The 14,560-nt window shown below is 38.7% G+C and overlaps 1 protein-coding gene across 4 annotated transcripts in view; it reads right to left on the reverse strand.

Moving 5' to 3' along the window:
- Positions 1 to 3,591: 3,591 nt before the first annotated feature.
- Positions 3,592 to 14,560, reverse strand: part of FBXW7 (F-box and WD repeat domain containing 7) — a 99,004-nt gene continuing 88,035 nt past the window's right edge. For 3 of the 4 annotated variants that reach the window (XM_015624906.2, XM_015624908.3, XM_015624907.1), the window contains exons 8-11: positions 12,189 to 12,370; positions 10,904 to 11,129; positions 6,715 to 6,925; positions 3,592 to 5,671 (exon numbers count right to left, since the gene is read on the reverse strand). In XM_015624906.2, coding sequence (XP_015480392.1) covers positions 5,403 to 5,671; positions 6,715 to 6,925; positions 10,904 to 11,129; positions 12,189 to 12,370 — 888 coding nt within the window. In that variant the 3' untranslated portion in view covers positions 3,592 to 5,402. The remainder of the gene's footprint in view (positions 5,672 to 6,714; positions 6,926 to 10,903; positions 11,130 to 12,188; positions 12,371 to 14,560) is intronic. The other variant, XR_001521079.2, reaches the window with a different exon arrangement.

Here is a 14,560-nt window from a genome sequence, read left to right on the forward strand (position 1 = left end):
TAGAGCAGTGCAGCGTACATGGGCATAAAGCCATTGGTTCTTAGGCAACTGCAGTCTCACAGAATGCTGCAGCATTCCCCCTCAGCAGCTCGTGCTCCTGGTAGCACAATGCACCATTTCTTCACCCTGAAGTACCGCTGCAGCTGCTGGGCCAGTGGGCAACTTGAACAGGGAGCAAGAGCCTGGACTAGCTGCTGACTTTTTGGTGATAAAAGAGTCTGGTTTGTCAGACTCTCTGTCTCAGAAAGAACCTGGAACAGCTTTTATGTAAAAATGTCTGTTGTATTTATAAACCTCCACTAATGCTTGAAGAGGTGTTTGAAAAATTGTATACACCATTTTTAGATGAAGTTTGGAAATCCTGGTGTTTATCAAATAGTCCATATACTTCGTGTATAATCATAAACATCATGTATCATCATAAAATGCTAATCATCATTCCACAGCATGTGTACCTTTGCACAGTGACAGGGATCAGGATTCAGTGGTTCAAAGGCTTGGATATTACCCTTTAAGTAATAGTTTGTCAGAGTGACCATTCATTACTGGCAAGTTTTTCTTTATTATTATTACTATTATAATTATTTGTCTCCTCTGTACAATGGCACAACTTCACTGTTTCTTTTTCTGAATGATCAGGTGTTGGTTTACTGGTAGAAGATTTTGACCAGACTGATTGTAAGAGATTTTTGTTTCTTTTTACTGGATTCCATAATCTAATCATAAGAACCTCTCCATAGGAATGCTGAAAGAGTTGAAGCCATCAGAGCTTTTTGCTTTGGAAAAGTCTTTTAAGTGATATCAGGTGGATTTTGGATGGGAGCTGGTTCTGATTACAAGTGAGGAGCCAGGGGTGCTGTGGGAGAGGATCTGTTGATGGTTATGTCCACGCCAGCAATTAGTGCAGTGCAGCAGGAGCAGGACAGTGATGCTAATTACAAAAAGCTGGTCCAGAGGACCTAATGTCCATATGAATATATTTTTGAGGTGTTGGACTATTTCTGGTTTGGTCCCACATGCTCCTCCAGTGGCTTGAGTGCCTGGAGTGTGCTTCTGGAGAGCTGCTCCAGATTTAGTTACACCCTGAAGGAATCCTGTTAGTGGTCTCCAAGGCAGCACTGTGTTCTATTGGGAAAGCTGCTGATCTGAACTGCAAATTGGTGTAGGCACAGCTGTTAAATGTCTGGTCCTATCTCTTGAATAAATAAATTGAGACCACAGGCTCTTGAAGGAAGAGACAATACTAATTCTGACTTACTGTTGGATAAAATAAAGGTCCATTAAAAATATTACATTAAAAAAAATATCTTAATGTTGTTGACTTGGTTTCACATACAGGAGAAAATAATGAAGCTCTTTCTAGGGCTAAAGCTAAAAGAAGGGGAATCAGCATGAAAAGAAGAGAGCAGAAATGCCAGAAACACCACTGCAGTTATCTCTCTAGGATAGCTGCAGTATTATGACATAGCCCATGATGACTAAGCCACTGGATTCAAGATGCGCCTGTGTATTGAGAGCATAAAGATGTTAGTCTTATTCAAGTATTCTTAAATGTTTTTATTTTAAAAAAACCCCAAACATTCCACCCACCTTAAAATCAAAATCTAATTACGTGAATGAAGATGTTTCCTAAGCAATCTCACTTGGAGCATGTACTGCCAAAGAAGAAGAAGAGCTCATATTTTGAGTTATATTATGGTGAGTACATCAACAAAAGGGGGGTGTAAAGAGAAACTGCTCCGTTTCTTACATGTAATGTGTTTACTACAGGGCCATCTTTGAAATCCTGTCACTTAAATCACAAAATTTCTGCTTATTGAGTGAGCTGTGTTGGTCAGATAGCTCAATAAGCAACTCCTACAAACCTAAACACACTTGACAAAATTAGAACTCTTTAAAGGGCTAACACAATTAACTTTGTAAAGTTGTTTTATTGAATGGGAAAAGCTTTTCTAAAAAAAAAATTTAAGGTACTGTGTTGTTTTTTTGTATTTACTGTGACAATCATATCTTGACTTTGCAGCCAATAGTTTGTTTGAACCTAAATCTGCAATGAAGGAATCCGAAAATATGGTTTGCTTAACAAGTTCAAGTTATTCTCTATTAGTTTGAACATTTAGATACTGCTGGAACTACACTGTCAAGAGGAAAACTTCTCAATTCTGGTTAAGCACATTTTTCTCCTGGTCATATTGGCTGCTTAAAATGTACTTGAACTGACTGTACACCTTGATTTGTTAGTTTCCCTCTTCTGTCAGTTCACTTTTCCACCCAGATTTGTATTCCTGCCCTCCAGCACAATGTTACTCCCAAACCTCTCATCCTCCTGCGCCATCAGGCCAACGCCTTTGCTCTTTGAAAACATTTTGTTGCAATTTCTACAAATCATGGAAGAAAATTACATAATCTGAAAAGCTATTGCTCTGCTCACTGCATTAAATATTCATATTTCTACCCTTCTATTTCCATCCCCTCTCACAAGTACTTCAGCCCACGCTGGCGCACCTTCTGCCATCGGGGGGCTCAGTGTCCTGGCCTGCACTCCAGCAGAACCATGCAATGTCCTGGTCCTTCACTGCCTTTTTAGGAAAGGATTAACTCTTTAATTGTTTTTGCATAAATAAGAGACAATCACTGACAATACTGTCAGTGCTTGCTGCGAGCTTTTTTTCCTTAAGCACCAACCCAAGGAACAGATTTTTACAATTTGGAGCTGCTCAGTCAGTTCGGATGGCTTTTTAATCTCTAGAGGCCAGATGGAGCATGATCCCTCACCATTGCATGTTTTGCATAATGTAGGGATTGGAATTAAATTTTGTTTGCACATAGTCAGAGATGTGTAAGTATATAAACATTTTTCCTTTCCATCCATGCATTTTCTCTTCTACTGTTTTGGTTTTTTTTTAATGACAGCTTTCTACAGGGGAAAACTGTCACAAACAAGCAAATGCTATGCCCTGAAACAAAAGCTTACACAGAAGAAAACAATGATTTTGGTCAAGGAGATTTGAAACAGAACCTGACACTCAACAGCCAAGTTTCTGAGACAGAAGATGACTTACCTTGGTTTCAGGGCTCTGATAAAACTGCTGTTGGACTGATGTGGAATGATGTTATTTTACTATTCTGAAGATTTATTTCAGGCTCTCCTACAATCCCAACTTTGATTTTAGTTGTATTTATGAATTTATTCTTTGCTGTCAACTGCAATCAACTGATTGAAATCCATAAATAATAAACATCAGGTTTCAATTTAAGATGCAGTAACGAGATGCTATCGGAAGAAGTTTTACGTACTTTAGCAGCTTTTTATAGCTGCCTCCCCCCAGAGCAAGGTCCTGACACGTTCTTCGTGAGAAGGAGCGAATGTCTTTCCCTCATGTTTGTCAAGACCCACGTGACAAATCCTACATGGCAACTGAAGGAGAGGACACTCACACACACCTGTTTGTGGAAGGGTTATATAAAAAGTCCCAAGACATATTTTAGCATCTACCAGTAAGATGAGCAACTTGACCTGCTTTACCCCTCACAGGATACATAATATTAAATTAACAACTAGAAAATGAAAAATTAAAAAAAAAGACATACTAACATGAAAAAACACATTTTATTGCACTTAAGTTATAAGAAAATAAAATTTCTAGGTGAATCAAACCATAGACACAATCCCTTTAAAGGTTGTTTTCCTCCATCATGTCAGGTTGTTACATAACTAAAATTAACCAACTGGAATCTGATTGTTTTAAATCAGACTATAAATAAAACAAAAACGAAAACAAAAAAAGGAGGAAAAAAGATCGCCTAGGATACAGTGTTAAACCACTTTCACAGTTCAGCTTGAGTTGTGGCTCTTGGAGAATGAGGCAAACCATTTGACTCTTTCTTTTCTCATTTTGTTTGCATGTGACATCTTTACAAAAACGTAAGTTTTTGCTCTGTCAGTTCCTCCCAGCAATAACTGTAACAGTTGTTTTTTTCTCAAATACTGTAAAACACTAAGACTGACCAGCAACTTTATTTTAATTTTTGTATTTTATAATATTTTTTAAAAATTTTGTCAGTTTTTTTTTTTTTAATGTATGTTCATTCCATTCACCACAGCCCTCACAAAGAAAAATTTCCCCACAGAACAGGCTGCAATAGCTTTGTTCCAAGGAATGTGTTTTAATTTTTGCCCAGAAAAAAGAAAATAAGCTTTGCACACACACTCAATTCTTTATTTGCAGGCAAACTTCACTCTTAATTGTCTGAAACTCTTCCACTCTCAGCCTCTTAGAGGCACAGTTGGCTCAAGTTTCAGTGGCAAAAAGTCTTTTTCTGTAACCAAACTAGAGCAAATTTGGAATTCAGTCTGGGACTAAAACGTCACAGCAGAAAAAAAAATAAAAAAAAATAATTTGCTTTTCTTTCTTTCATTTAGCAGCATAAATAAGTTTGGCCACTGGGAATACAGTACAGGGGTGGGACAACAATCCCGTAATTGAAGACCTACTTCTAGCACCAGCATTGCGAATTAAATCCATCAGAGGACTCTCAAAACCCAGGACAACTTGCCACCTCAGAGCAACTTATGCGTTGAAGAGTGTAGATGGAAGCAACAGTAAATAGATTAAACAGAGGCTAATACTGTGATTGACATTGGCAATGGTTGGCAAAAAAAAAATAAAAATAAAAAAAAAAAAAGAGGAATAAAGAAAAAAAAGAAAAAGCTCTGATAAAACTGTACAAAACAATTCACAGTAATATTTTAGCTTTTCCACACCAGGAATGGACTCTTTGTTTTTGTTTGTTTTTCTCATTGCAGATGCTCTCTAGTTTTTGAAAGTCAACCAGTGACTGCTCGTGGAGGTTGGAAGGGACCTTGGAGGGAGTCCGGTCCAACCCCCTGCTCGGAGCGGGGCTAAGGGACAGCGCGTTGCTCGGAGGGGCTGCCGGGACCCAGGGTGACCCAGGGGTGCACGAGCAGGCTCGCCTGTGCAGCTTATTTCAAGATCTTTGTGGTAAAATAACTTGCTAACAAGAACTTTTTTTTGTTTGTTTGTTTTTTTTTCCCACTCCAAATTGTTCAAGGAGCATTTGGAGGAAAGTAAAGAAATTAATTGCACCTGGTTTCATTTCAAAATTGGATTTTTGCAAAGCTGCCCCGGTCAAAAGTGTAGCCTTTTTATGTGACGAGACAGCAAAAGCCTCTCTTGTCAGTTATAGTTTGTCATCTTTGTCTTCTCCTTCGTAGTCTGTAGGTCTTTAGGATCTGTTGCCCCAAGGCAACATCCTGCACCACCAAGGACAAGGGATTTTTTTCCTTTTTCTTTTTTTTCTTTTTTCTTTTTTTTTTTTTTCAGGGGGGAGGGAAAGGAGAACATCGTCTACACGTTTGGACAAATTCATCTTTCTGCCCTTCACTTCATATCGACGTCAAAGTCCAACACCAGCAGCTTTGTTTCCTCAGTCCCGTTGCGGCTCCCAACTGCACACACCAGCTTTGTGTTAGAAGCTCTGATTCGCCACACGACGCCTCCACTTCCCCCGCTCTCCAATGTGACTAGATTTCGGATAAATTCACCCGTTTTCAAGTCCCAAAGTTTTACAGTCCCATCATCTGAGCTGGTAATTACAAAGTTCTTGTTGAACTGTAAACAGGTCACAGCACTCTGATGCTTGTTGGGACCTGCAAGAGTAAACAAAAACATTTCTATTTGTAATTAATTAGAAAGCAATGTCAGGCAGTGCTGCATCTAGAATAAACACCTTGCTATTTGCATACAGCTCTTTCCATCTATTAGAACTACTAGAGAACTATCTGTTATAACTCCTGGGTTTGTACATTAAAGCCTTGCCATGCTTTCAAAAACGTGAAGGCAGGTATAAAAAAATTCCCCAGTATTTTCTTCTTTGTTACAGTGATCTCGTTGAGCTGTATGTCAGCAGCTGGGCAAACGTGCACTTGGACATCCATGAAAATGAACTTAACCATCCACAATGAGGTGATGAGTTTGTCTCCAAGTCCCTTTGAAGTGTTCTTACGAGATTGCTCCATCAGGAAATACTGACAGTTATATGCTGACATATAAATATATATGTTAAGGCAGCGGAGTTTGCTTTAAAGGGAAATTTAATTTTCTGCTCTAGCCAGCACTGCTGCATATGATATATGAGAATGATGCAAGACCTTTTTTGTGTGGAGAAACACAACCATGTGTTTGTGTGCATGATGCCTGAGTGGCAACTGTCAACATGGAGGAAAAAAAAAATATGAATCTTTCTTCTTACTGAAATAAAGAAAATATCTTCCACTCGCATCTCTTGATTTATTGCAACAGACAGTGTACTTTGCCTCCTGATCCAATTAAACCGTAGGCTTTGAAACGTTCAAGTGACCCCTAAATAAATACATTGACTGTCTATTTTGAGATGCAATTTCCTACATATTTCTGTGGCTTATTAGGCTAATATACCCATAGCAAATTGCTATCAGTCCAGACCATCTGCCTTTCATAATAGGCAAGTGATTTGAATAGATTAGATTAAATACATTTTGTTCTTCTACTTCAGAAAAAGATCATACAGCTGTCATCAGAAAAATATTTAAGTTTTAAGTGGTCAGTGCTTGTTTCTTTGTACATAATTATTTTAAAGGGTTTTTTTTGTGTAGAATCTGCAGCACAGATCACTGTAGGCTGCTTGATGTACATGAAGGTAGTTTAAACTTACCTTGCAATGTCTGTAAACATTGTCCTGTTTTAATGTCCCAGATTTTGACTGTAGAATCAGCATTCCCAGACACAAGTATATTGTCCTTGAGTTCCATTCCACTTGTGAGTGACTGGTGGCCTGTTAGAGTGTGAATGCAGTTGCCTGTCTCCACATCCCAAACTCGGATGGAAGTGTCAAGAGATCCACTCACCACATGGATACCATCAAACTACAAGAAAGGTAAATCTATTACAAACAATTACATCAGGACCTGACAAAGAAGGCTATTAAGCATTTAACTCACTAAATGCAAGATTAGATACTTTATATATTCAGAAACTGCAGTACAAAGTAAGAACTCAGTAGAGATGGCCACGTTTGATACCACAGCAGGTGCTTCATGGTCAGTGCAATTTTCTGTTGAAGACCTGTTGGCTCTTGAGGGACATGGTTTGAAAAGAGGCTCTGAGCCACTGAAAACATCTCCTTTAAACACAGCAGATTCTGACTACCCTGCAGTGTGCAACAGTAAGAGAAAGTATTTTTCCTACATGAGATGTTAAAAAGCCAATCTTGCTTTTTTACAAGTCGGAGGGGCTTTAAGCAGGAGAAGGGCAACAACATTTTTCCAGAATCATCTACACAAAAATCACAACATAAGAAAATGGAAGGAAATGTAATCAAAAAATGTGGAATTTAGCTATTTTGTACAGTACCTAATTGTGTACACTAAGGAAGTGCAATTTTCCAGTCATTATAGGAAAAGCATACAGGCTAAGATATGAGATCTTTTTGACCAAGAGGACTGACTATGTAGAGAACAGAAAGGTAGAAGATAACTTGAGCTATAGTGACAATGACATAAGAGTCCAGAATTTTCAAAGAAGGGAAAAAGCGGTAGAATAAAACATGTGGGCTTCGAGAAGGAATACTTAAAAAACCCGAGACTTCCTTCCCATGAGGATTTTATGGATCTATTCTCTGAGGGGAAGAAGAGTTCAGGATAGTTGACACTTCCTAAAAGACACAAACTATCCTGTGTGAAAGAAAGACAGGAAGTATTGTAAATTACTGAGACCCACTTGGCTAAACCACAAGGAATGGTACAAAAAGTAGAAACTAGATCAATAGATGTGTATAAAAGAGCACACTGGGACAAAACCAGAAAGGCAGGGCAACACAAGATAAAACTAGCAAAAGCCATTTCACTATTGTGTAAAAAAGTTCCAACCAAAAACATAACAAAACAAACACAAAAAAAAACCACACCAAGAGGAAGGCCAAAAGCCACTCATTTATCCTCAGTGGGAAGGAAACACTGAGTGAGGCCAGCTATTTAACTTCTTTTTGTCTCAGTCCTCAGCCATGTGAGCGTAGGCTCACATCGCTAATGCCAATGACAAATGAGTACAAGCTTTTGCTAGAATGGGGGAACAAAATCACATAAGGCAAGCTGTTTTAAGACAGTCTCAGGGACATCTGCTGCTATCTTTGAGAACCTATGGAAGACAGAGAAGTTTCAGATGGCAAATACAATTCCTCCCTGATTGAAGGAGATGATGGGATAGGGGAATTATGGATCAATTAGCTTAAACTCAATATCCACAAGGAACTTTAAAGCCCTTAATACTATGATAAGTAGCAGCAAACACGGATTTGTGGGAAAAAGCGAATGTCTTGGTTGTATTTTTTCAAAGAGGGAGATAAATTTGAGGCAGGGATACTACTACTTTGTTCAGAGTACTATTTGAGATACCAGAAGGAGTTTCAGAGAGGTCCAGCATTTACTATTTTCATTAGGATTTGAGTGACATTTGAAACAGTAGAACTGACCAAAGGCAAAGAGCGTAGAAGTCAAGTGAAAAGTGTGAAGATCTGAACTTGGCAGGGAATGAATGAAGGTACAGCTGCAGCCTGGGAGAAGGAAGGCTGGACAGGAATCTTGGTTATATTTAAGGCAATCTGACACACTACTTGTCCATGTGGATTGACTGGTACCTGATAAGGCAAGGAACAAACCCAGTTAAGGAAACTTGACTATCTGGGGCTGCTGCTTCTTATAAGACCCGTAGAAAATGAGTATCTTAGATCTCTGCAGTCAGACATGGTTGGGCATGGCACCCAGATTCAAAAGAATGGAGAGTGACTGGCACACAGACTGCTTATCTGCACTGCACTCCTGGTGAAAATACACTAAAAAAGACCCTCTGCTATCTGAATGGAAGGCAAAAAAAATAGCTTTTCACTTCTAGCAAGCATTGATAAGACTTTGACTGGACCCTGTTTTGGGTCCCCTGCTTTCAAAAGAGGATGGGAAATAATCTGACTTCAGATAAAAAGACAAGGAGTGACAAGTAGCCCAACAGACTCAGGAACATTAGAGAATATTTTTCTATCCTAAAAAGAACTAAACCTGATTGATGTAACAAATCTTGAATTATTTTCTCCCTTTCCCACAAACTAATTGTATTCCCTGTTCATAAGTTATTCAGAAAGAAAGGTTTAAGGCTGGGCATCAAGAGAAATTGATGCTGCTGCAGTAAAACAAACAAACTCACTGAACCAGTGAGTTATCCATGAACCTTGAGAATCTGTGGGTTACTGCAAAGTCAGGTAAGAAAGTGTAAGAAAACTCAGCACAGTTAGAGGTCTTCAACTTCTGCATAAGGATCTCTGGAAAATATTAGGTCTACACATGGGGAAATATGGGGAACCTGCCATGGAGGACTGGCTTATTCCATCTGATTATTGTATTTATGGGAGTTCTGCTGTCTGGGGCTACTTCAGGTGGAAGGGCAGGAGCCACCAGGCAATTTTAAAGAATCTTTCCGTTCCAAACCCGTAAGCACCTGTAGCCTCCAACTTGCCATGCCCAACCCCCTTCCCATTTGTTTCAGAACATATCAATTGTGTAACACAACCCAGTTATTTGATCCATTATTACTACAGTATCAGAGCAAGACATAAATATTCGTAAGCCAAAACAGGGGCCAGTGGTGAAGATAAGGTAGAATAACATCTGTTCCCAAACTGCCCCACATGAAATAAATTCTCAGAACATTTTTGAGGTAGGTAGGTAGCACAGCATTTTTAACTTGCTTGCTGCTTATCTAGAGAACACTCCTCAGCATATGAATGTAAGAGAAGGGCTGGAGTTTTTGATAAATTTTGCTACATATTTTTGGGAAAGGAAACCAATTAGGAACTTTGTTCATATTTAATGTATTACAGGGAGATATGAAATACTTTATGAAAAATGTCTCTACCACTGAGCTTCACTTTCTGAGTCACAAACCAGAGCAGTTACATGCTGAAAGCCATTTCCCAATTTTGAACTGTCTTTGTTGATTTCTTTTTCAAGTCCTGCCAGATTGTGGTGTGAACAGGCACAAGCATGAAATTAATTTCTTTTGCCTTTCAATGCCTGGAAGTTATGCTTTGACTCTATGAATGAACAAGATGATGTTTTGGGTTAGTAAAGGTAAGAAGACCCAAGACATGAGGTCTGTGTGTATCTTTGCCAGCTTTGTGGGTAACTGGTGGGCAAAAGAGAGATGCCACAAAGCAGCACCATGATAACCTGCACCTACATTAACATGTTGCTGGTAAAAAAGCCTCACACTTGTATATCTGGCCTGTACTCAGAGAAGAGGAAGTAGAAGGCTAGAGATTTACATAGGATCATTAAAATTTTAGGTTCAGCCTTACTGTGAATTATAGTTTAGAATGGGAAGATGGGACTAGAAAATGAGGATAAACAGATCTCCATAAATCAGAACATTAATCCAATAGGGTTTTTGGCACATCGTCAATTGCTCTATCCTCTGATTTATTTAAAACAGTAAGTTTGGAATTCCTTGAGGAAAGCAAAAAACATAGCTCCAAAATACATGCAAGATTTGCAAAAAAAATATCTCAACCAAACAACCCGTCAATCCACAAAACAACTTGCTGGTGTAGAGATTTGGGCTTTATTGTACTGAGTCCTTTAAAAAAAATGCTACTCTAAAAAACGTTTCAGTTTCTAAATTAAGACAACATATAACTAGTGTAACAAAATGAAAGAGGGGTTTATCACAGATGCCTCTGTATTCTTGTGGTCTGTATAATTCTGTACTAGGTACCCACAACTTAATAAACAAGATGAAATAAACTGACTTTAAATGTTACTTAAGGAAACTAAAGCAGCAGATAAAAAATCACATACCTGTAACGAGTAGACTCTGTTAGTATGCCCTTGCAGTGTGTGCAGACAAGTCTCTGTCTCTGGATCCCACACTTTGACCATAAAATCATATGCACCACTTACAACCCTTCTGCCATCATATTGAACGCACCGAACTGCGGCGACGTGGCCCATCAGAACGTGTAAACACTGGCCCGTCTCTATGTCCCAGACTCGCAGCGTAGCGTCTCGAGACCCACTGACCACCCTGCAGCAACGAGAAAACCCCTCCTGTACTTAGCATGGGACCTGAAAGTACTGCAGCAGTCAAACTTGGCTACAAACGGGCTCTGAGTTTTAATTTGAGACATTAAATAGAGCTGGTGCACCAGCCAGCAAAGTTCTGGCTTGGAGTGACATTTTCATGGGGTCTCAAACTGGAGTGTTCTTCTCCCTCACTCTACTCACCTCCTCAGGATCTGTCTATTTGATGTAATTAGCAAACAGTATTTAAAAAAGGACTTCAATCCTGAACAGCAAAACAATTCCATGAGAAATTCTGTGGACTGTTGTATCTACCCATGAAAGCTTATGAACATGGTGAGCTCCAGCCAGTGCTATGGGCATTCTGTTTTAATAACTGAGTTGACTAATTATAACAAATAAACAAAGATCTTTAGAAATTTCACTTTTAGTAAAGTAACAGCTATTCTGCTTGATATTTTTTTCAGTTTACATTTCTATAAGGTTTTTAGGCAATAACAGAAATGAGATGGAATGAACATTAATGAAATTTATATAGAAAAACCTCATTATTCTTCAAAAGAGAAGAAATGCAACCAACAATCTCTCTGTCAACAGCTCCATACCACAGCCAAGTAACAGAGCTCTGCCAATGTTTGTTGAATCAAGACATGGTTTACAATTTTGCAAAAATTATGTTATAATCAGTTAAAATTTACATAAAACACTGCAGTGACAATACTTAAAAAGGTTATTTGGTAAAACGAGTAAAAGTTTGTAGCATTGACAAAAGAAGAAATTATTCAGTGTGGGAGACTGGATCATGGTCTAACAAAGAATTAGCTTTGAAATTATGCAGACTTTTTGAAGTACGTGACTCAATTTTCCGTTCTTCATTTAGTACTCTTCTGCTTCTGCTCCTATTAATCATCTCCTCCAACACTTGGTGCTGGTTTATGTTTTGCCTGGTTTGTGTTTCACTCGGTGGTGGATGAGGTCCCCAAGTTTCAGGAGCACTTTCTGTGAGCACAAAGGGTAGAAATGGCAGGCCAGGCTGTGGCTGTAGCTCTGCACAAAGCCTCACCTTTTCTCGTGGAGATGCATGCAGCGCACGGTGGAGGTGTGTCCGTACAAGGTGTGGATGCATTCCCCGGTCTCAGCATTCCAGACTTTCAACGTTCTGTCTGTAGAGCCACTGATGATGATGTTGTCCCTCATCTGTGATGACCACACTCCTCCTGTGTGCCCAACCAGTGTTCTCAAACACTGAAAAGAAACATTTTCCTTAGTTAACCTTTTGACACCGGGGAATGGAAACCTTAAGAAAAAGCAATCTTGGAGGTAAGAGTCGGCTCTCATAGCAAGAGCCAGAAGACCCCTGGAGACTTCTTTCTGATTGAAGAAAAGAATTCCCCTTTTTAAAAAATACTCATCAAATTTCTCTTTCAATTGTTGGTACTTTAAGGAATTTTTCTTGTAATCTTTCCCTTGACAAACTAAGCTGTCTTTCCAAATTTCTCAATACAAGGACATGTTTTGCAGCCTTGAGTCATTTTCCTGGCATTTTTCTGAGTCACTGCAGGATTTCCAATAGCTTTTTGAAGTGTGTTAGAAGTGGAGAGAGCACACACTTGGTAGTTTTACCACCAATCTATAAACCATATATTTTTGTTGTGTTTTTCTGTTTGCTTATCCAAGAAACACTGCACTCTGTAAAGCACAGCTACAGCATCACTCCTGCAGAACCGTGTTTCAGACCTTTTTCAGACTTTACTGTTGCCCAGGAGAGAATCCCACACTACATAAGCACAGCCTCCCTTCTCTGATCCCAAACGGATGACATGATTTCTCACCATGTACAGACAGTGTTTGCTCACACCTTCTTCTGTAAAACCCCTGTCAGCCTGGAACAATGGCTTGTCTCTGTCTCCCAGCCTGTTTTCCCTACAAGTAATGACTATATATGCTTTCCCACCAGGCAGCAATAAATGCTAATTAGCACAGACAAGGAAAGATCCTTGCAAGACTCCTCTAGAAAGATACTCCATGAAGATTCTGCATTTACTTTAACAACATGATCTCTATAATTACCTATTTTCTAACCCATTTAAATATGTGCCATGTTGATTTTTGCATTATTCTATTTTCTTCAGTTTTGTCGTGGGGATAGAGCCTTTCAGTGCACACAGGCATCTACTTCTGCACTATTATCAGTCAAACCTGTAACTGCATGAGAAAAGAGGTCAAGGCAGTTTGAGGATCTCTTTTTCTGTAATCTAATGCTAAGTGGCATTAATTGCCATGGCCTTCCTTTAACTGTTAGTTGACTCCTCTTGACGCAGTCCAATATTTTTTATCTGAGACAGTGTATCCTAAATAGCCAGTCTTTCAGTTTGTTCCATTTAAACATTGATGCATTTTGGCTTTCTAACTGTCCTGTCCTGGATCTTCTTCTTGTGACCATACCTTTTGAAAATGCACTAATTTTAAGCCAAAGGTTACTTCACAGGAAAAGAAAAATCAAATACAGATTATCTAGATCAACTCTAATAACAAAAACCATAACTTTGGTAGTTAGCATGAATTTCAGCTAAAATGTTCTATTATCACTGCATGCTGTATTTCCATCACATGAATTTCTTCCAAAGCATTTTTTTCTGCATCAGTGACAGTATAGTAATTCTTGTTGTTAATATCCTGTTCTTTCTAGCATCCTTGAAAATTGTTTGCTTTTTTGTTCTACATAGATTTCCTGTTCTTTAACAATTTTTTAACAGATCTTTTGCAATTACTGGCATCTGGCTTAATTCACTGCTATCAAATCCATCTTTTTCACTTCATAGCTGATGTTCATTTCTGCAGTTTGCTTTTTTTTCTTATTTCATCCAATGTGCTCATATTTTAAGAAATCATCCTGTTAAAGCAGTAAGAACACAGAATCCTTATTTTGGGCTTTGCATCTGTCAAGGGAATTATTTAGTCATGTTCATTTGCACAAACCAACCTTTAGGGTTTCTTTATTTTATTAATTCTTCAGCATCAGTAAGCATGAGGGCTGATACAGCACACTTCCATCTTTCAGACACGATTTCTGGCTCTCTTAAAGGTTTGGGGTAAATGGCCACTAGGATTTGTAATTACTTTCAAAAAATTACTGAACAGCAATTGTTGAGTCATGCCACTGTGCCTAATTTGATATATTTAAGGGAACGTTTTGCTTTTGGGAGCGTGGTATGTACAAAGAAAGTATTTTCATTTGTGTTTAAGTTGCCCTTTTCAATTAAAATAGATGTAAATTTCATTATGGGATCCTTCATTAGACAGTTTGTTGTAGGGAAGCCAACAGCAGCAGGGTGAGGCTGCCTATGGCTCTTAATTTTATTCTTGCCCACAGTAGGATTAACAATCCCTTCAAGGATCTTCTGGGCATGCAATGACAAATGCTGAATACATTCA

Source organism: Parus major, chromosome 4, assembly GCF_001522545.3.
Source record: "Parus major isolate Abel chromosome 4, Parus_major1.1, whole genome shotgun sequence".
Taxonomy (NCBI): Eukaryota; Metazoa; Chordata; class Aves; order Passeriformes; family Paridae; genus Parus; species Parus major.